At 26.7% G+C, this 23814-nt stretch overlaps 1 protein-coding gene and 1 long non-coding RNA gene across 2 annotated transcripts in view; one reads left to right on the forward strand and one right to left on the reverse strand.

The window, feature by feature from the left end:
* The window catches only part of LOC107447908 (glutamate decarboxylase), a 67997-nt gene extending 46743 nt beyond the window's left edge, over positions 1-21254 (reverse strand). The window contains exons 1-2 of the mRNA XM_016062948.4: positions 21106-21254; positions 8327-8566 (exon numbers count right to left, since the gene is read on the reverse strand). Of these exons, the coding sequence (XP_015918434.1) occupies positions 8327-8566; positions 21106-21151 (286 nt within the window). The 5' untranslated portion in view covers positions 21152-21254. The remainder of the gene's footprint in view (positions 1-8326; positions 8567-21105) is intronic.
* The window catches only part of LOC122269691 (uncharacterized), a 45976-nt gene that overhangs the window by 296 nt on the left and 21866 nt on the right, over positions 1-23814 (forward strand). The window lies entirely within an intron of this gene.

Genomic DNA, 23814 nt, shown 5'->3' on the forward strand with positions numbered 1-23814 from the left:
TTTTTATACCAAATTAAAGCATTATGCATTTTATTTAATTTATTTTTAAATGGTGTAGTTTGATATTTTAAACAAATAATTATTTAGTTAGTCGAAAGAGTTTAAGAGTTGTAAATAATTTTAATATTTCAGTCGATGCAGTAAAATTAATGAATGGAGCTGAAGACAAGAGCAATAGTTTTTTATTACGTAATAAGGGGTCTCACCTCTGCTCGCTTCGATCACCTATCCATGATTGTTACGTAATCATTTTTATTTTGAACTACAAACTGATTTTTAATTTCAATAATTCGAAAACAGTTAATAAGTTTTTATACCAATTTAAATATATTTATTGTAAAATGTTAAGCGATAAGATAATATAGGATTAGTTTAGAAAAAGAAAACAATGCTTTTAGTTTTAAGCTTTTAATCTGAAATAATAATAAATTCAAAAATACAATAATAGTAGAAAATACTGATGGGGGCGATAAATAAAAATTATAGGAAAATATCTTTAAATTAGTCATAAATAAATTTTTTCCAGATAAACAATACTTTTTTTTAATTTTATGTTGACGAGAACCTAAGAAATTGCCTCTTCATGTGGGAAAATTGGATTATGCAATGTAATATATTTTCCAATGAGAATTCATCTGAGTTGTTACTGTTAGATTTTGTTATGGAATAAAAATCGGAACTCAACTTTAATCTTTTTAAATTCTTTTATGTACAGTACACGAAGTGGACTAACTTGAATGACTTTTGATCTAATTATCGGGTTTTCTCGTTCTAGGACTCAATCTTAATGGTTCGAGGAGATGACCTCAAATATGCTAATTAATTAGTGCTGAAGATATTATAAGTTACGAAATCAGACACAAAAACGCATTTTTTCTCAATAAACATGGCTTTTTTTCAACATATTCGGATTTCTATCTCCCAAAATATAGGGAGTAGCCGCAATCTGGGAAATATGGTCCTCCCATAGTTTGGCCAGGAGAGCGATCCAAAATTTGAACTCTTTGATGCTAATTTTACTTTTTGAGTATTTCGTTATGCCTCGAAAACTTTTTTAACGAATTAAAAAAAAATGCACATAATTATAAAATCCGTTTATTCAAACATAATTCCTTACAAAAAATAAATTTTAGTTAATATTTATTATTTTATTTATTAATAGTGAAAAAAATTGAATTGCAAGATATGCAACTTCTTACATCATTTTAAAGTATGAAAATTAACATGGCAAAATACAAAATTTGAGCGAAATTGGTTGAATAGTTTCAGAGAAATCGAATTTGAAGAAAGTCACATATGTAAAATTTAATTTCTCAGAGACTATTCAATCAATTTCGCTCAAATTTGGATTTTTCCATTTAAAATTAAATACTTTAAAATTATGTAAAAAATTGTATGCCTTGCAGTTCAAATTGTTTTTCGACTATTATTAAAAAAATATTTACTAAAATTAATTTTTTGTATGGACTTATTTTTGGATAAACGAATTTTATAATTGTGTGCAAAATTCTTTCATTTCGCTTAAAACGTTCTCGAGTGGTGAAATACGCAAAAAATAAAACCAATATTAAGGGGTCCAAACTTTGGAGTGCTCTCCTGACCAAACTATTGGGACCATATTCCCTAGATTACGACTACTTACCATATTTTGGAAGTTAGAAACCCGAATCCGTTGAAAAAAAGTTCCGTTTATTCAGAGAAAGTACGTTTTTGTGTCTGATTTCGTAACTTAAAATATCGTCTGAACTGATTAATTAGCATATTTGAGGTCACCCCTTTAAACTATTAAGAATGTGCCCAAGAACGTGAGGATTCGATCACTAGATAAATGTTATTCATGGTGGTTAATCTTTTAAATTTCCGCATTGTACATTTACGTAAGTTTTAATACGCATTTGCGTAAGTGGGTTTTTTTTTTAAATTTTTTTATTCCAGTTAATTAATTTTTCAATGAAAATGTATTCTTCATTGAGCTTCTAAATAGTATCACTTGAAAAATTGAGAATTTTAATTAAATTAAATTTTATTAATTTATTTCGAGAAGGATAAATTTTATTTTATTATAATAATAATAAAGACTCAATGTGTTTTATTTCTTAAAATATGTGTAATGTGGGTTGGATTGAGTGTTGTTATATGAGAATTGATGCGTCTTATATCAGACATTTTTGCTACTAATCAGATGAAAATAAGCATTATCTTTCACATAAAAGTCCTTCCCTATCTACTTTTACGAACGAAATCTGAGAATATACACCTTATTAGAAAGAACTAAGTACAGCTCTTTATGACAATTAGGGCCACCCCAGGAGGCAACCCCTCTAGATTAGCTTTATGATTTTCCTGTCTGGACTACTTACTTGATCGATTCTTGGACATCATTTTTCTTCCTAGTCCAGGAACAAATCACAAGTTCTTGGGTTTCACTAATCCCTTACTTTATAACCAAGCGATCTCCCATTTTCGACCGTCACATCTTTTCCCAGCATCTATCAATTGGCAGTGCCCAACGGGGCGTTCAGGGGCCGTTAAAGAGATCCCTTTGGGATCTACTGTAGTCAACGAGCCGTGATTTTTTTAGATCTACGATTCCTTTCGCTGCACTGCCTAAGTCAACTGGCTTCCCCTTTTTGGAAATATTTTTCCGACATCGGCGTTATTATTATGCGAAACAAATGATAGATATTATATCCCTCCTTCTCTGTGATCCACAAAATTGCTTATTATTTTTTTCTTTTTGAACATATTTTTATATTTGACTTATTTTAAAGTTTGTAGATGGCAGAATTTCTTGATTTTCAAAAAGTAGAATTTATTAGTTTATTTATATGACGATATAACTCAAAAAGAGCAAAAATTTTAAATAAACCTGAAAATTTAAACAGTTTTACCCAAAATTAGTTGCATAATTAATTACTCAGACCACTCAATTATATAGCAGGTTTAGGGTTTATTCATAAACAAGCTTATAATTTATGTTCCTTTTTTTAAATCGTTAAATTTTATTGGAGTCATGGATTGGATTTTAAGACTCCACAATCTCGTGACCAAAAGCATGATTGCGGCAACGTGTTCAGCTTTTAGCATAGGCCACATTGGTACCCATGGGTGAGATTCAAGCCACCAGTGGGTATCGAACCCTAGTTCTTCACATTGACAGCCTTAACTACTGACAGATCACGATTTAAAAATTGTTGCTATAAACTCGATTATGCTTGCCTTTTTTTCCTAATTTTACTAAACACGTAAGATTTGATATTGTATCTAATTTTTATTTTATTGAAATGAAAGAAAAACACATTTTGGTACGAGAAGTAACAACACTTTGAGGCAATGAAACGCATGTTAAAAATTTTCAACTTTATTCGATTATTTTAAATTATTTTACTCTGCTGCATAAATAATTTATGAAGCGTTTATTAGAAGTTTTTGATATGAAAATTTATTTATAAATTATTCATTTTATTTATTTATTTTTACTTTCAACTTCAAACTTCCGTAGGTTATTTTTGTTATATAAAAAAAACTTTTTTTTGTACGAGGAAAAAAATGCAAAAAGAAATTTTCTTCAAGAAGAATGCTTAAAAATAGCTTAAGTAAATTATATAACAGTCACTTATAAAAAATGTATGAAGTAAATTCCGTATAAAAATTAAACTGACTTTTAAACAAAAAGTTTAATTTAAAATTTTTATGCAATACTTTTTCTCAACAACTACAGACAAATTTGCTATATTTTATTATACTCAATAATTTTTTTGCTAAAATCTAATAAAATATTCTGAAATATTTATTAAAAATTTAATAACTTTGAATTATTTTTAATGAGTTTATTCTAATTTACAATTCTGATGTGGTTATATATATTTCATATTAAATTCAAAAATAAATATATTTCAAACTGCTGAAAGACGTAGTTATGAGATGAAAGAAACTTAAAATTTTAAGGAAGTGTGAAAAGTAAAACACAGTTCCAGAGTAAATGTTACTTTTTTGCTTTGTTGCTTACAGGAATAAAGCATTTTCATACCAGAGAGAATATGACTTCCCCTGGCAAATATATGCCCTGTCATTGAAGAATTTTTAATTGAAATTTTTATACACTCTGAAGTATTGAACCAGAATAGAGATCAAATTTACTGCAACTTAAAAAAAAGGTTAAATTGAATACTGTTTCCTTTTAAGTTGTACCATACTGCAGTCTAATATATTTAAAGATGTTTTAGTTTCACCGATATTTAGGTTCAGCTTGGCAATTTATTATGCTTGCAGAAAATCGGTACAATATTGTGCTTCAGCTACAATCGAATAGATTCAATAATATTTTTTTTATATATGCCCTGTCATTAAAGAATTTTTAATTGAAATTTCCTTACACTGTGAAGTGTTGAACTAGAATAGAGATCAAATTTGCTGCAACTTAAAAAAGTGTTAAATTGAATATTGTTTCCCTTTAAGTTGAACCATACTATAGTCTACATTTTAAGATGTTTTAGTTTTACCTATATTTGGGTTAGCCCATTGTGCAGCTCTAGTGCGACGTAAATTAACAACAACAACTACCTATATTTGGTTTCAGTTTGGCAATTTACTAAGCTTGCAGGAAATCGGTACAGTATTGTGCTTCAGCTACAATCGAATAGATTCAAAAATATTTTTTTTATATATATATGCCCTGTCATTAAAGTATTTTTAATTGAAATTTCTATACACTGTGAAGTGTTGAACCAGAATAGAGATCAGATTTACTACAACTAAAAAATAAGTGTTAAATTGAATATTGTTTCCTTTTAAGTTGAACCACACTACAGTCTAATATAATATTTTAAGGCGTTTTAGTTTTACCGATATTTGGGTTCAGCTCGGCAATTTATTAAGCTTGCAGAAAATCGGCACAATATTGTGCTTCAGTTACAATCCAATAGATTCAAAATATTTTTTTAAGAATAATACAATTTTCAACACGTTTTGTGCATTTTTTTCTTGTGCAAATTAATCGATTAAAATATGAAGCATTTAAATCAGCGAAAGAATGAGAGTGTAAAATGATTTTGAGAGGGAGAATCTCTTGAAGCGGGTGAAGAGGAGCAAAGAAGTGTCCTTAATTGGTCCATAAATAACAGGACTTCCAGTGACTGTCCAAAACCGTTATTAAATCTGAGCGCCCCCTCTCGGAATAATTGGCTAGTTGAAAGAGGAGCTTAGTGTATGGGGGAAAACTGTTGCTCAGCATTTAACAAGGTACCAAATCTCTCGTTAGCATTAAAAAAACAAACAATGAGACACGTGATTGCTGTCAATTTTATCGTGACTCATTCGTGGTTTCAATATTTTGTTGATTGATTTTATCATGCTAGAAACGTTACAATAATTTTCTAGTCAGTGTGCAAATGACACATTCAATGTGTGATCAAATCAACAGTGAAAGCATTTTTGTATTTTTTTAAATTACAATTCATTTTATGTCATAATTTTATTTGCTACATATTTCCCAATTCATAAGTTGATCAGTTTTATTGTTTTCTATATGTATGAAAAATTTTATCGTCTTTGAGCTAGTTCTTTGAAATTTAGTATTGTCATTAAAATGTAGTTGATAAAATATAATACATCGAATGTTTTTTCTCCTTATTTATAACAATAATATCATATTTATCTTAAATATTCCTTTCAAAACATATCAGTTGCGAAAAGAAATACGGGATTTTTAACATAATAATTCTAGGGATAATAATGATATGTAATTTAACTATATACTTTTAAGAAACTGCCGCGTGTTAAATTGTTTTTGCTTAGATGCTTAGATTATGGAAGTTGTGATTTGTTATTTAAATATCGCAAAAATCTGAAATATAATACATTAGTTGAAAGAGTTAACTACCTGGTATGAATTTAATTATGATAAAATGTTTTTGTAAAATATTTATATCACTTCAAAATATATATGACTCTAAAAATTACAGAAATTAAATAAAAAAGCAAGATATTCTATTATCACCGCTCTTAATGTAGATTTAATTTTGCTTACATTTTATTTTTTGCTTTCAGAACTTACACAAAGGGTCAAAAGTCAATATTTAAGTGAAAAATAAGATAAGGCTTCTAAAATATGAATATTTATTATTCTGGATAATTATAGTAAATGTAATTAAAAATTTGAAAGAATATGCTTTTAAAATAAGATTGGTAAGCTGTTATTTCAACGGTTATTCGTCTGGTTATTTAAGTAGGATGGTGCATCAATCATTAAAGATAAGGTTAAGGTAAAAAAAATAAGATAAGGTTTCTAAAATATGAGTATTTATTATCCTGGATAATTATGGTAAATGTAATTAAAAATTTGAAGGAATATGCTTTTAAAATAAAATTGGTAAGCTGTTATTTCAACGGTTATTCGTCTGGTTATTTAAGTAGGATGGTGCATCAATCATTAAAGATAAGGTTAAGGTAAAAAAATAAGACAAGGCTTCTAAAATATGAGTATTTATTACCCTGGATAATTATAGTAAATGCAATTAAAAATTTGAAAGAATATGCTTTTAAAATAAAACTGGTAAACAGTTATTTTAACGGTTATTGGTCTGGCTAAATAAGTAGGGTGGTGCTGTTATCATTAAAAATGTTTTTAATATTTCAATGTCAGCTTTAAGTGGTTTAAATCTAATTTTGGTTTGAGGATTCTTAATTACCTTAAATTTGGGGTTTCTCTATTAATATTCTTTTGAAACATCCCTACTTAGGTTATTGTTATTTCATTTTTGACAAAAATGCCAGAATTACTTAGCAAGTGTAAGTCGTAGAAAACACTCTACATATTTGCTTGATTTGTTGCAGCTGAATTATTTGTTTTTTAATTCCATAGAAAGTTTATATGAATCTTCACAATGTTTTGAGAAACTTGGATATCTTGAATTTGATTTCAAATTTATAAAACACGTTTCATATCAAGACAAAGTAAAAAACTTTGCAAAAACAAAACCATTTCCAACTTTTAAGTTTTTTATGTCAAGGATTTTGAAACTCACAAAAGTTTTAATTTCTTTTAGCCAATTCATTTAGAAAGAATCTAGTCTTTAAGAACAATAGCAAATTTCAGAACTTAAGAGATATGAATACGAAAAGTTAATAAGTTCAAACATATTTCAAGTTTTTTCTTTTGAATATGAAGATGAGGTTGAATTATTACTCATTTTAATAGAGATTTAAATTTAAATACTGTAAAAAGTTATGAATATTAATTTGATGTGAGTGTGAAATAGATAATTTTTTCAGTAATATTCTTCTCAGAATATGTCGCGTCAGTCTTCTCAGAATATTATGAAATAATTGATATTGTTATACTTTCTTTCTATACGATTATAATCTTTTAACGCAAAAATTTTTGATTACGGTAGTTTGATTAGGTATTGCTTAAACTTTTTAAAACGAAACGTTAATTATAAAAGTTTAATTTTATTTATGAATTACTTGATACAAAAAGAACTTAAAACCTAGAGAATAAATGATAATTTGTCTTTTTGTACCTAAAAGGATTATTAGGATTCATATTCATTGCACGAAGTAAAATTATATTTCTTGATTCTTAATATTTCTTATTAGTTTTAACTGAAACTTAATTTGGTAATTCAAGTTTCATAAATTACTGCATTAAACATTTATCTTAAATTGAGTAAAATGCAAAAATAATTAGTTCTGTCTTATATAATATTACGCATAAATAATTTAATAACTATTTTAAAGTAATCTTTTCTTACATGAACTATTTTTAAAACAAAAAAAAACTCTTTTCTATATTTTGTCTGTGTTGAAAAAGCTACTTAAAATATTATCTGTTTTTATTTTTTTAATTCTTTTAATCAGTTTTCTTATAATTTATCTAATTCATTTTATTTTATAAATAAACGAAGTTTCAATTTCTAACTTAATTTTCATTTTTACTTATATAAAAAAGTAAGAAAAGACTTACCTTCCTCTTATGCTCGGATTAACCTCTACCAGACCCATTTCTCAAAAACAATTAATTTATTAGCAAATAAGTACAAAAAACAAAATAAAAAGGGGAGTTCGCAGAAATGTTTCCTTGTTAACTAAAAAATAATTATTTTTCATCGAAAAACAATTTATGCAAATCTGTCGTATTTGAGTTCTACTGGGCACAGTTGTAAGAACTTTACAACAAGAGAGAAATAAGTGCTGTTCTACATGCATATAACAATTTTTAAAACATTGCAACTAGGACAATTCTAGAGAAACAATTTTTTGCTCACATTTAATACCAAAACGAAACATTTATTTATATTATTTTAAATAAAATCTTAATTTATACCTGTTTTGACTTGATACTTTAACGTATCTTTGCAATCCACCAGCAACTGGTCCAAATTCAATGGCTCATCTGGTATCTCAAGATCAAGGATTTGCTTCAACTGGTCAGGTTGATGAAAATCCAGTACCTTTGCCTTTCTGTCATTAGTTTTGGAAATGAAATCTAACATAATTTCCACAACTTTCAAGAGAAAGTTGCGTGTGTTTTCGTCGACATCGCCTTTACCGTTCGGATATAGATCTGGAAAAATATTAAGATCATTAGAAAGTTTTGTTTGATTCTTATGTTAACAAGTCAATACATTGTGCTTTCTATTATTTTGTTTTTGAAAGTCTGGGGTACTCACAAGCCTATGCTGACAGTTAGAAGCTGAAAGAGATACAATTTCAAAAGGAGGATAAAGTATACTTTGTGCTACATATTATAAAGCAAAAAACAGCGAGAATAAAACACAAGTACAGAAATAGAAGTACTATGGTTTTGGTTCTATAAACAAGAATCTTTCTCATGACAGTAGAAGCTCTTACCTTTTCTACTGTCATTTTTTCATTTGGTGACACTGAAAAAGGTTCTTGTTTATAGAACCGAAACTATAGTATGTCCATTTCAATACTTTTTTGTGCTTTATTCAGACTGTTTCATTGGTGTTATATTTTATTATTCGAGACGTTTCCCATACGTAAATGCAAATACATTTGTATAAGTATTCAGTATCTTGTTGTTGAAAATATACTAAACTATCATTGGTACCGACCGATAGTTTAATACTCGAAATCAACTACAGATTTTGCGCTACAAATATTAATCTCTAGAACGAAATGGGAAGTATCCGCCAGCTCGCTTACCGAAATTTTATTTCAGAAAGAACATAAAGAAAAAAAATCATGTTGTTCTTCAAAAATCTTTTTAATCTAAACATTTGAAAAAATATATTGTTATTAATGAAAAAACAGATTCCATTTTTTCAGCTGACTTGTAAATTTCGTCTGTATTTAAACTCTGCATAAAATTTAAACTTTAAAAATTTCCCTTAGATAAGTTTTTGATAAACATATGATAAGTACCTCCTATATTTATTATTGGCAGATCAAATTACTTTTGAACATTTGTGCATATTTTTGACAGTTTGACATTCTTTGACAAGATGAACTCAGAATCAGCAGTCTTATCCAAAATTTATTTCGAGCTGTCATAAATTTTCTTAGCCATTTTCATGAAGTGACTATTCGATTCTCATTAAATAATTGTTTTTTTATATCTTGTTTTAGTCGTGGCATTCAGTTTAAGTTTTTATTGTTTTCTATAATTCAAACTAAGGGCTTTTGATTTTCTTTTGTCTTTTGATTTTCAATAGTTAAATTTCAAAAAAAATTTTTTAAGCGTTCTAATATACAGTTATTGACAAAATAAGTGCGTCTGAAAGTTATTTTCAATATTTATACATATCTGTTTAAATTTCCAAGTATTGAGAAATTTCTCTGTTATGCACATAAACAGAATCAAGTTTTTGGTACAGGAATGCCTGACAAACTCTTAGAGGATTAATGAATTAAAAAGAATTTATCACAGTGAGTATGCTTAAGATGGATATATTACAAGTTAATGACAGAACTTCATTGAATAATTATTTTTAATATTTTCACAATTATTTTTAATATTTTCTCACTACTTTTATTCCTGTTAATTTCAACTGAATCAAATTTAATTCTTCTTTTATATCCAGTCCACTAAGGGAATTTAATAGTAGTTGGCTGTCTTGAAAAAGAAGATAAAATTGTTCATCATTATTGAAAGATAAGAAAAATCATTATTGAAAGTTAACTAAAAACTCATTTTTTTACACCTTTGGAAAACTCTTTCTAATGCTTTTTTTTACGTTCATTAATTTAATCCTATTTTCATTCCAATGCTTACTCATTACGCTTAAAGCAATTGATTATTTTGCGAAAAGATAACAAATAAAAATTGACAATTAAGTTAACATCAATGAAAATATATAGAACTATGCATATGTGGCTTAATATTGACCAGTAGTAAAGCTTGTCTATAGGTTATATACACTCACAGAAAATAGGAAATAAAATTCCTAAATTAACGTAAAAGAAAACATGTGGCTGAATTTTGAACTAGTAGTTTACAAAACGCTCAATGGTTTGTTATACACAACCACATGAAATTAGAAATGGAATTACAAAATTATTTCCAAATAAAACATGTAAAGATAATGCATATTTAGTTGAATTTTGAACCAGTAGTTTACAAAGCGCTCATCTGTAGGTTATGTACATCCACAAAAAATCGGAAATAGAATTCCAAAGTTGCGATCGAAGAAATCTGTGAAAGCATGCATATGCTGCTAAATTTTGATCAGTGATTTGCTTAGAGTCATCAGTTATACATACCAGCAAAAAAAACAGAAAATAAAGTTCCAAAGTTGACATTAAAGAAAGCATGTAAAAATATGCATGTATGGCTAAATTTTGGCCAATAGTTTACGAAAAACTCATCAGTAGGTGATACACACCCACAAAAAAGAGGAAATAGAATTCCATATCCATGCTTTCCCTCTCCCCATAAGCAATTCTGTTATCGCAAGCTACAGACTCTACTGGGAAAATCCCGCAGTTATGAAAAGTCTAATAATCCCCCTCCACTGGCTATTGAAAAGGATAGCTGCCGTGAGCTATGAGGGAGTATTTAGATAACAGAAGAGGCTTTTAATCCACAAGGCAGCAAGTGATTTGTACCCCTTGCTACTGTTTTTTTATTTCTTGTAGTCTTATTTGAAACCCCTGGGATATTTGCTCTAGACAGAGAACGTATCTCTGGCATTCAGAAGCTTTTGACGTCCTTTGCTTTCTGATGAATGATCCTTAAATGATATCGCTTAGGTAAACCTCATTGTTCATTTTATTTCAAACATTGCATGCAATTTATTCAGTTTAAAAAGTTATTTGTTATTTTACGTTTTTAAATGTATGAAAACTAGTAAAATTTAGCATAAAAAATCGAATGATATAGCTTAAATACACCTCATTATTAATTTCATTTCAAACATTGCAGGCAATTTATTCGGTTTGAAAAGTTATTAGTTGTTTCGTGTATTAATCTATGCTAACTGGTAAAATTCAGTATAAAAATCAAACGAGGGAAATTGTATCATTAATGTAAACTTTATAGTTCATTTTATTTCGAAACAAGTCGATTTTAAAAGGTTTTTTGCTATTTGCATCCATTTATTCGATTTAGAAAGTGATTAGTTATTCCGTGTATTTTAGTATATTCAAACTAGTAAATTCTGTGTAAAAAATAAAACAATGGAAACTTGTGATGAATGTTTAAGTTTTTATAATCTGTTCTTAACATACAAATATTTTTGAGCTTTTTTAAAAATTAGTAATGCTTTCCGAATGAAAAATTATGTTACATTCTCGGAAAAATTGGTTAAACATTTAATCATAGCGAGTTAAACTATCATATCGTTCAAACTTGCTACAACCTTAAAATGGTACTAAGTTGAGCCATATTATCTTATTTCTTCAATTTGATTAAGCTATATTATGGCTCTACTCAAAAAGAAATAGAATTCAATTTGACACCTTATGAAGTTGCAACAAATTTTCAACGTATTATGGCTCAATGCAACAAAACTATGATTTTACTTTAGACCAATTTTTTTTCCTTTGAGAGTATAACTTAAATCATAATAACGTAAAATCGCGTTGAATTTAACCATGTTTTCTATCGAGTAGAACCATAGCATAGTATAATTTAGTTTTAAAAGGTTCAATTTGCACAAAGCGTATTTGTTAAAACTTAATATGGCATATACTTTTATAAATTTGGTATACATGAAATCAATTATGTTTTTAATAGTAACTTTTAAAATTGGTACAAAGTTGATTGTAAGTGCCTTTTTAATTCAGAGTAATATATTGGAGTTTAGTTTCTGTCTTTACACATAAGACACAAAGTCCATTATATGTTTTAGAATATTCTTTGAAAAGTTTACCACTTCACAAAAAAAAAAGATTTTATTCTCGGAATTTTTTTTTATTCCATAAAATGTTTAAATGTCTGGTTTTTTTTTCTTTCTTTGCAATGATTATAAAGAACTTTGTATTTCTGTTTTTGAAACAAGCCTTTATAACGATAGGAACGAGCATAAAATTCCGTAAAAGTTTTAAATATTTCTGACATCACAATATTGGTACTGAAAATTTTCTAGTGATCTGAATTTTGAGTTTCTGAACAATTGGAAGGTTTATTAAAAGTTTAATCGTTTCTATCATTTCAAAAATAGTCTCAAGAAAGGTTTCAATAAAGTGGATATTTTGTCATTAGGAAGCAAGTAAAAATATTTGTAGAATATTTTTACCCTGTTTTGTTAGGTTTCAAGCATTTTAAAGTAATATTACTGGCATACATTATTGGACTTTCGTGTTTTAAGGATTATTACGTGATATTGTTATAAAATGTTCCATAAATTCAATTGAACTGAAATCAGGAGTTATTTTACTTATAGAATAGAAAACACACATTAAGCTATATTACATAATACCCTGTCTAATAAATGCTTCTATTTGTGAAGAAAATATAAAACTTAGGCAGGTTTTAACTTTATGGGAAGTGAAAAGCTGACCTCTCAAGTGATTTTTCAAAACAAAAAGTAATAAATTTTCTTAATCAGGAATTTAAAAATAGCAGGTTAAAAAGAAAAATTGTAAGTGCGAGTTTGGCTTTGATTAAAATCTCTTTTCTAGAGTTCATATAGTTTATAAGTCAAGTTTTTTATTTTTTTTATTTGTAGAATTATTATCTCATTCTTTATTTCGTGATTTATTCGTATTTTAGTGATTGATAATCTTGCTCTTAGTCTGTTTTTAAAGCTCTTAGATAGCAGATAGATTGATTGATAGATAGATTGTATTATCTGAATACTTAAATCAGCAAAAGGTTTAGATTTCAGGATTATCTTGAACGTACATCGGTAAACTTTTACTTCACACATGCACAAAATAAATAAATGTATTTGTGTTCACATTTATAAACAATAATAAAGATTGACAACATAATTATTTACAATGTTTGGTTTAATGCTCAACTTATCAATACAGCCTTCTTTTAATTTCAAAATACACTCAGCCCAGCGTTGAACCTTTATATTGGTACCAAAATATGATGAAAATTTGATGAAACCTTAAAGTCGATTCATATTTTGCTTTAAGTGTAACCAAAGCATCAAGTTTAAAAAGTACGATGAGGGTTCAACTTATATGAAGGTAGCAGCAAATTTGAACGATATTGTATTCATTACGTTCTAAAACTTCTACCAACAGTACGTTGACTACTACCTTTATTTCCACTCGTACCATTTTAGAGTTTAGGTTATAGGAATACTATAATCAAACATTTTGGTAGCATACGTTATACTTATTGAAAATCACATAATTGCAAAGTTATAACTTCTCTTTGTAACAGTTCTTTGAATAAAGAAATGTAGACTGAGAGAATTGATAATCACCTAGTCAGGAAATTATTTAATAATGATAATTTATTGAAAAGTTTTTTTTTTCCATTTTAATAAATTTGATTTGATAACTCAATTATTTTACAATTAGCATTTATCTAGATTGAACTATATATTCTTGTTCATCATGATGTAAAAATGTTTATTTGCATCCGAAAACCTTGAGACTATCACTTTTGAAATTAAATGACATTTAACAAAATAAAATATTCATTTCATTACTGCATGAAATTTATCCTACCGTGTGAGAAATATTGGAGTGTTCTGAGCCACTATATCATGCACATTTCATGCAATTATTATATGGGGCTTAGTTGAACCTTAATATCGAGAAATCAAGTAAAGATGGTATAATTTTCACTACCATGATTATTAATTACATACTATAGTTTAACTTAAGAGAAAACATAGTTCATGGTTAAAGTTATAGCAAATTTGCGCCACCTAATGGTTCAAGGTACCAAAACTATGGTCCAAAATTATACCAATTTTTTTAAGAGTGCAGAAGCACTTTTGACAAAACAGTAGTACGAAAAGTTTAAATAAAGAAAGTTTAATCTTATCGTATTGTATTCAATAGATTTTGCTGAAAATTTTTATATTATTTGTTCCTCATCATTTTAATGTGATAATCCAAAAGCAAAATATTATTAATAAAAATATTATATATTTCTTAAGGAGCTCTTGGGGCGAAAAAAACATCACCTTTATTCGCCCATTAAACGGCGAAACATTCGAATGTATGAGTGAATGATATACAGTAAGAAGCTTAAAGTAATGACGAAAGGATTAAGTCTCTGAAAGTCTCACCTTTCAACCTCGTTTAATCGGATGAAGGACGACTTGACCTTCTGACTTGAGCCATACCTTGACTAGTGGACAACTCCTTCGAAGTAACCTTCAATTAAGATGAGTAGCCGAGATTGGCGGGAAAAGACCATAGGGAATGGGGGATTGAAAGGGATATTCACGGAATCCCCTGATTTATTACGACCGAAAACAGTCGAAAGGAAAACCACAGCAGTGGATCATTTTCTAATACAGGAAATCAGTCCCCGGGCTGTTTGAGCCACCCCTACGTATTACATAGCCTCAGCAAATACTCCATTTTGTTCCTCCAATAAAGTTCGAGTAGAGGGTGAATGTTTTCTCAGTACACAGATTATTCTCTAAATACTCTAAATCTTTCGGAATAGAATATTACTTGGAAGATATTAGTTTTACGCGTTAGCATTTTGTATATAGAAAATTATGAGTTTTTGTATAAATTTAAAAGTTACAGTTTTGGTTGTAGAAAAGTATGAATTTAAATGTTCAAATTTGAAAGTTTGATTTTAAAAGTAGTGGTGCTTCTTTGGTTGTAGATAAGTTAAAGTATTACAGTTCAATTTTAAAAGTATTACCATTTTGATTATAGAAAAGCATCGTTTTACTTCTTAAATTTAAAAGTATAGAAGTTTTAATTAAAAATTTTGGTTGTTGAAAAATGAGAATTTTCTGTATAAATTTAAAAGAGTTCACTATTATGGTTTAAGAAAAGTATGAATTTCACTATCCAAATTCTTAAGTTCAAATTTAAAAATTTTGCTATTTTGGTTGTAGAAAAGTTTAAATTTTACGATTTAAATTTCAAATTTCAATACATATAAACGTATTATTTGGCAACGGTTGATATTTTGTAGCTGTCGAGTCTCATTTTTAAATGATTAAAGAATTCCGAACAGTTGATTCGTTCATATTTATTCATTTAAGGAAATGTTTAAAAAAAAGGAATGAATTTCTACAGAGTTTAGCTAAACGCGCAGAGTTCAGTTTAATGCAATTTGATGTGATTTTAAGAAGTATTAATTTATAAATAATGCTAAATGAGCTGAAAAAAGCATTTAGGTTTTTTTTCTGAGATCAGAACTCTTATTCTTTTCAATTTTTGCATAGTTTAAAACAAGTATACCTTTGTTACAGCATTCAAAAACAAAAGTCTTACTTAATTTTTTTTTCCTTTAAGGCTCCTCTTCAGTTAGAAAAGGGCTCTATTCCTTGCATGTTAACCTACAGTGAATTATATAAGCGGTTTTATTTTAATTCATTTATTAAGTAATTGATTTATATTTTGTTCCATTTTATTCTCTGCATATCTTTAAACATAGCGACTAAATTTTAAGCATTAAAGTTGTGTAATTTTAAAAATGTTTAAAGAACTATTATAACTTTAAAAATAAGCTTTTTCAAATACTTCAAATACTTAACAATTACAAATTTCGTTGAATTAAAAATTGTGTTTTTTCTTGAACTACTTTCATTTGCATTTTACCATTTAAATTAAGCATACCTGGTTTAATTTAAATGGTAAGATGCAAATTTTAGAGGGTATTAGGAGAATCTTTGATGCAATCATTGATGAAATATTGCTGTTGGTTAAGAAAAAAGCTTTTAAAATAAAAGTTTTAAAAAAATATAGATATTTTAAGCCATTTTTTCAATATTAATTTTTTTTTGTTGATAAAAATAAAATATGTTATGAAGTAACCTAAACAGTAGATTTACTTCTGTATGATTTAATGCAGAAACTTCAAACCTTATAATTATAAATTTACTCCAAACTTTTTTACAATGAATTAAATATAAACTTAATTGTTATCAGAAGTTAAGATAAATTATTGCAAAAGTTTGTTATAAATATCTTAAGAAAGTATTTTTTTCTCAACCAAACAGGCCAATTTCGAACATTTATGATTTTTTTAAAATCTATGTAACAACAACAGCAAAAAAAATTTCTGAATAGTGTTTACAAATAAAAATAAGAGTTAAATTTTAAAAGAACGGTTACTTGATATTATCCTCAAAAACGAAATACAACAGATAAGTTATATTACGTATTGTGTGAAAGAGTTTTGGAAAAAACAATTAAGTACTTTGATGCATCTTTAAGAAACCACATTATTAACCGAAAATAGATTGAAATAAGTAATTTACACTTTTTTTCAATCTTTAAAATAATTTTAAAAGCATTTTCATATGTTTTTATAATATATTTCTACACCAAAGTATCCTTTCTTACACTTAAAATGTAGGATTATTTAAATCGTGTGACCTATAGAATGCCAATAGTTTTACCCATAAATTTATAGTTTTAGATTATCAGATGTCTCAAAATTCAATAAGTAGTAAATTGCTTTTGTAGTGAATATTTAATGATATAATATAAATATTAATACATGGCGAAAAAATTCTTGCAAAATTACCGTACTCTATGGTATGGCATTTCTGGTTTAAAAAAAACGTAATTCTGGTAATAAAAGCAAAAATATAGTGTATTTAAACTATTTATTTCCTAATTTTTCTGTCTATATGGTAACGGTTTACCTGAAAGTTCTGATTTTCGAAATTATAGATCTTATTACCATATATTTAGTAAAGAAATACAAAACTGAAAAATAAATGTAACCGAATAAATGTATTTTATGCCATGTTCTAAGGTACCAAGTTTTATCACAATTACCAAATTTTATCAGACATTCAGAAACGGTATTCTATTATTAATTTAGTAAAATTATTACAAGACCTCTTCAGTAAAAATTATTCAGCTTTTTGGTATTCTCATTGCGACAGAAATACTGTAAATATTATATTCCAATAGTTTTGACCACACTTTTTTATTTCAGTGTAAAGTTCAGAATTAGCTGATGCTGACGTTATTTTTCCCACTTTTTGAGAAGCGCCTAATAATATAAAAATTACAAAGAAAGCAAAATAATAGTTCCTTTTTCTTAAAGTAAGACACTTTGAACAAAAAAGAAACAAGCAGTTATTCATTATTTCTTTTTTTCTGAAGTCTGTCTTAATTTTACCGGACTTAATAATGAAAATAAAACTTTTTAAAAATATGAAACCTATTATAAGCCTATAATTATTTGTTAACATCAAATTTGTATTTAAAAATACGTAAACAATATGAATTTTAGAACACTGTAAGTCTATTATTTTATTTTGTGTATAAAAGTACTTTGAAACACTGTGAAATGTTAAATAGTTTATATTACAATATTAATAGTTAATAATGTTAAATAGTTTATTTATGATAACTGTTAAATAAAGTTAGGTAGTATATAAAGTTATGGCTTAGTTGAAATATGATTCCGTGTAAGGGAAAAAGTAGTGTAAATAAGATAATTTAAATTTTTTAGGTCAAGTCTAACTAATTAAAAAGTTTATAAAAAACTAATTTATTTATTTGATACTTTAAATTTTTAATTCTGTGAATTCGTACTTGAAATTTTAGACTAGAAACACTTTTAGTTCTATTGAGCTATGTAAAAGTCATATATATATTTGCCAACAAGTATCTTATAATTTTTCGGTTAAGGAACCAAATGTAAAAAAGGAAAAGAACGTATTTTAAACAATTAGAATATTTTTGAGTTCTTTTAATTAAATCTAATAACATTTTACATTGAAAATCACAACAATAGCTCTTTTGCAGCATAATCTTTTACTAGTATTTTACATAAATATATGTGCTTTTAGAAAAATGAAACGGTTTGATAATTTAGTTATACCTTGATTCTCTAGATATCTTTATAATTTTATCTTTCCTTTTTTACTTTATATTTTGTCAAAAGTCTTATGTTAAATAAATTTGATTTAATCTTAAATTTATTTATTCAATATAAATTCCACAAATGCAGGTTCTCTTTTAAAAAAATGTCAATAAAATTAATTTTTTGTTCTGATTTATTTTCATAAGCAATACCAAAAATTTCCTTATTGTAAATACTTAATAAATTTGTCGCCATTTTAATGAAACTATTTAGTTAACTTTATTCTTAAAATTAAGCGTAAATAGCTTAAAGAGATTAACTATCATCACTTCTAGTACTTGAGAAGGATAAAAGAAAACAAAGGATTTCGATCTCAAATGTTCTCTCAAGCATTAATAATCTCTTCACCGTTAATCGGCTTTACAATTAAGGATTAACTAAGGCGCTCATTTGTGACTGGATTACAACACTTTGTGGGCCGCGATTTCTAGTATAACAAATTGATCATTTCATTTATTTATTTAGAATTTTTTTTATTATGTAGTTAATTGATATTGGATTTGTATTAGAAAAAATTTCACTATATTAAATGGTATTACTTTTTAATGTCTTTCAATAATTAATAAAGAATATTTTTTCGAAATATTCATATTCATATTTGCTATATTTAAATGTTTTTCAATATTACCACAAGAAAATGTTTTCAATATTACCACAGTAGAAAAATACAAATTAATTTATTAATTGATTAGATTAGTTAGAAACTAGAACATTTTTAAACAGTATAATGATAAATTTGTATTAAAAATTGAAATGCAAGCTCTTATGTAATCTTATGTACTCTTTGTAATCTATGTTATGTACTCTATGCAATCTTATGTAATTTTATGTAGCTCTTATGTACTTTTTGTGATCTGTTTTTACAAAAGAGCTTTTTTTTTAATCTTTAATTTTTTTATTTAAACAGTTTTTAATTGTTTAAATAAAAAAAAGAAGAAAAGCTCTTATGTAAAAACAGATCTCAAAAAGTTTCGCTGTGCAACTCTTTTTCGTAAGTAAAGTAAAAATTTTTTTTTTCTTGTAATAGCATTAATCGACTGCCTTTTTCTTTTTCAAAATATCTAAAAAAATTGAATAATATTTCGAAATATTTAAAAGAACTAAATATTACTTTATTATATTTATAATAGGAGAATTTATCATACAGAGAACATATTTTAAGAACAAGGTAATTATTCATTAATTTTGATAACAATTTTTTCAATTGTATGATATTAATATCTTATTTAAATCTTTTATTTACAAAGAGAAATAAAAACGAGAACAAGTTCTTTAACTTGAATAAAACAAAAAAACTTCATTTGTTATACAACAGTTTTAGATAATTCATTATGTTAGAAAATGTTTTTAATTAGAAATTTCAATATGAAATTATTTTTAAAAGTTTCAAATGCAATTACACGTAAATTTAATTTGTTCAGAAATCAGTGATTTTTCAAACATCTATCAAATTATTGCGAATTATTTCTATCTATTATATTATAAGTACCTTTTTTCCCATTGTTATTTTTTAAAAGTATCTTTTTGTTTTTATTTAGGTGTGTGTACATTAGTGCTTAATTTTTTTTGCTATTTTTATTTGAAAATGATTGTTCAATCATTTCAAAAAAGTAAGAAAAATATAAAAAGTTTTTATCATCAGTTCAATTCAATCAAATGAAACAATAAGTTCACTCTCGGAAACTGAACTAAACTCTCGGTACCGTTACCACCCATTTGAAGGTTATTTGAAGGACATCCTTCCTGGAAACCGATAAAATTGGAAAATTTTTTAACTTTTAAACTTTTAAAACCAATGGATACTGTATGTTACAAAAATAAATTATTTCCAAGTAAATAAAAGTACAGAAATCCTGTATTAAGGTATGTTAAGAACAAAATTATAGGATCACGTGACTACGAAGTTTCAAAAAATAAAAATGTCAGTATTTTCAAGAGAGTGCTGAAAGTAAAATTATAGTTTCTTAGAGGAAGATAAAAACTTTAATTATTTTTATTTGGCTTAATTTTTCGCTGTGAATATTTAGTAGTAACTTAAAAAAATTAGTTTTTGTTACTGCTTTTTTTTTACTATTCTCATCCTAGATTAAACTTACTTATGAGAAATTTAGATTCATTATTAAGATTAGATGAATTAGTAAAACTAGTTTAAGCGTTTTTGATTTTGAAGGGAAAAGTTTTAAAATTTTGAATTTATCAAATTTATTTCGATATTCAATTAAATCAGTTCCATGATTATTAAGTGTAAAAAATTCAAAAACTTGAAAAATAATCAATATTTAAGAGAGAAAAAGCACATAAAACAATTTCATTTTTAACAACAGTTTTATTTATTCATTTCTTTTTTTTTTTGTTGAGAAAATTAGTTTTTGTTTCAAATTGATAAATTTTTAACTACTGAAAAAATATAGTTGTATCAATATTTCTTTATTTATATGTTAACAAATTACGAAAAAATTACCACGTAATTTGGAAATTAAACTTCAGACTACTGATTAATTTTAACAAACAATTATTTCAAGAGAAGAAAATTCTAAACTAATTTTGTTGTTTCTAAAACCAAATTAAATTAGTTTCCCTTTTTTTAGAGCAATAGTTCCATTTCGGCAGCAAATTTTATATTGTTTTCCAATGAAATATTGTAAACTCACCGGTAAATTTTAAGGTTCCAATATCTTTGGTGATTTTCCTGTCCATGGTTGGAAGAGATTGCGAACTTTTAGGAGGCTAAGTTGCGTCTGGGCGCTGGGATTTTGTCGCAGCATCCTTTACCCCCTCTCCTTTGCCCCCTATATTAATATATGTGATATTTAAGATTGAGGATTCTACGCATTCACCTACGCACTATTTTGTTCCCTAAATGTATTGGAACGTCCCACGCTTTCTGTTCATTGGTCGTCTAGAAAGCCTTTCCAAGGAAAAAGGCGGAGTTTGCTCTTGAGCTTCTTCGCTCTATCATCCTCATCCTTTTCTCCATCAGCATCCCGCGGATACCTATAGTAAGTATGGCTTTCCTCTTTCAATTTTGAATATGATTTCTAGATTTCCCAGTTTTGAAATGAACTGCGTGGGTGAGGTTTTGATGAAGAAAAAAAAAAGGATAAAATAGTTCAGAAAATTGTGACAACTCTTTTTTATTGTGCATAAAGAGCTTAAATTTCCTTTTAAGGCTTTAGATCTCTAAATTTAGAAAACATCAATACAAATTTTGATTTAAAGGTTCCAATAAGAATTATATTAAGATTAGTTTTTTGAACTTATACTTATCTGTATACGATTTATACACTTATTCAAGGCCATTTATATACCAAAAATGCTTTTGATGTAGCTAATTTTAATAAAAAGTAAAAGCTTAATCTTGATATCGCAGAAAATATTCTGATAATAACCCATTTATCGAATTGTATGATAAAAATAGCATATTTTTAATCGGTTCAAAGATTTTGAAAATAAGTAATACGGTACGTGAAGTTTTTTTTTAAATTTAAAGAATAAATAGTTCAATTTCAATAATTTGTTAGCTGTTAAAAATTGGAAGCTAATTTTAATATGTTTCTCATACCAATCATGAATGTATACAACACTAATAAGGGAAATACCCCAACTGTCACACGCCAATCAATATGAATGTTTATGTCTGCAAAGATTATAAGAATAGGCTTTTTTCCATTACTCTTTGGTTTTAAAATATAAACTTTTAAAGTTTAAACTTCGAAGAAAATGTTTGAAACTAATCATCAGGTTTTTACTGAATAAGTTGTAAAATTCATTTTAAAATTCATTTTAAAATGAAAATTTAAAAATACGTAATCAACGCCGAGAAATTATCTATTCCAATGAATCGATAGATGATCTTCGTTTCATAACAACCAAAATGGTAATTTTTAAATAATATTTGTTTTCAACACAAACCTTAGTCATAGTTAATTCAAATTTAAAATGTATTCTTTTAATACTAGTGGAAAACAATTACGAAAATGCATTTGCAATCATTTGCTAAGAAATAGTTTTTTTTTTTTCAATTTAAAACAGAAGTATTTTTATTAACTTAAAATAAAATATAGCCTGTGAAGACAATTTTTGCTTGTAAATTTTGTTAAAACAATAGTTTGTATTTCATGAAAACTTTTGTAAGCTTATTTTTTATAGAAAGAGCGAAAAATTATATACTTAAGTTAAAGTAACCTTATGCAGCCAACATCGCTTTTCGCTTGCTGTCTAGAAAATGTTGGCGTCAAATTTGTAGTAAAATTGCTGTTTGAAGCAACCTATTATATTAGAATTTGAAATAGATGAAACAAAATTCGCAGATTATTTTCAAGCCTAGAAATCTATTTGTATACAAATTTTGAGTGCAATTTGTGAGTGATGCTTTAGGTAACTTCCTTATACGAAACAAAGATCCTAACCGTAAAATTCAAAGAATTCATATGTAGTACGCACTGGCAATTATATAGATATTATACAGATATCGAATTACCGAATTATGCAGATATCGCAATTATATCGATATCGAATTTTATAGATATTTCTAATCTTAATGTGGAATACACATAATTATTATCATACAATAGATATGTAGAAAAACTTTCCAGTAAATTATTCTCAGAAAGTATTTGCAAATAATATCATTATTAGCATAATATTTTATATTATGATTGTGAAAACCTTAAAGGCATTTTTTATTTTATTTCCAATGTCAACTTTATTGGACACTAGTTACAGCACAATATGAAAAGTGAAATACAATAAGAGATGGTGAATATAATGCAGTAACTTCAGTCCATTAAAGGCATTAACAATTTTAATGCCTTTATGCATTAACAATTAGGCATTAACAATTAAGGCCTTAAAGGCCTTAACATTAATAAGGCCTTAAAGGCATTAACAATTTTAAAAAAGATTTTAAAAAAAAGAAGCAGTTTTTGAGAAGTAAAATGAATGTGCTTATTTTGTGGAAAAAATATAATAAACCATTATCATGCTTTGAAATAGTAATTTAAGTAAATGATGCTGATTAGGATTTATTTAAAAAGGAAATTGATGCGTATTTTAAGCCGCGAAATCTAAGAATATGTAGTCTGTGTTACAGATTATATAAGATAGGGGGTAAATATAAAAAACGTGATTCGATTTTAACTTCTTATTTATAGTTTTATTAAGAGGTATAAAGTATTGTTGTAGTTTGGAAAAAAGCTTTTTAAAAAATACCGGTAAAAAGGGTGCTTAGGATTCAAAAGTTGTCCACTCGTATTAAAACTACAATTAAACAGTGGAAATTTTTTATGTATTTTTCCCTACTTCGAAAATAATATCGAAGAATCTACATTTTTTTCCGAATGCATTTCCTTTAAGATTAC

Source organism: Parasteatoda tepidariorum, chromosome X1, assembly GCF_043381705.1.
Source record: "Parasteatoda tepidariorum isolate YZ-2023 chromosome X1, CAS_Ptep_4.0, whole genome shotgun sequence".
Lineage (NCBI taxonomy): Eukaryota > Metazoa > Arthropoda > Arachnida > Araneae > Theridiidae > Parasteatoda > Parasteatoda tepidariorum.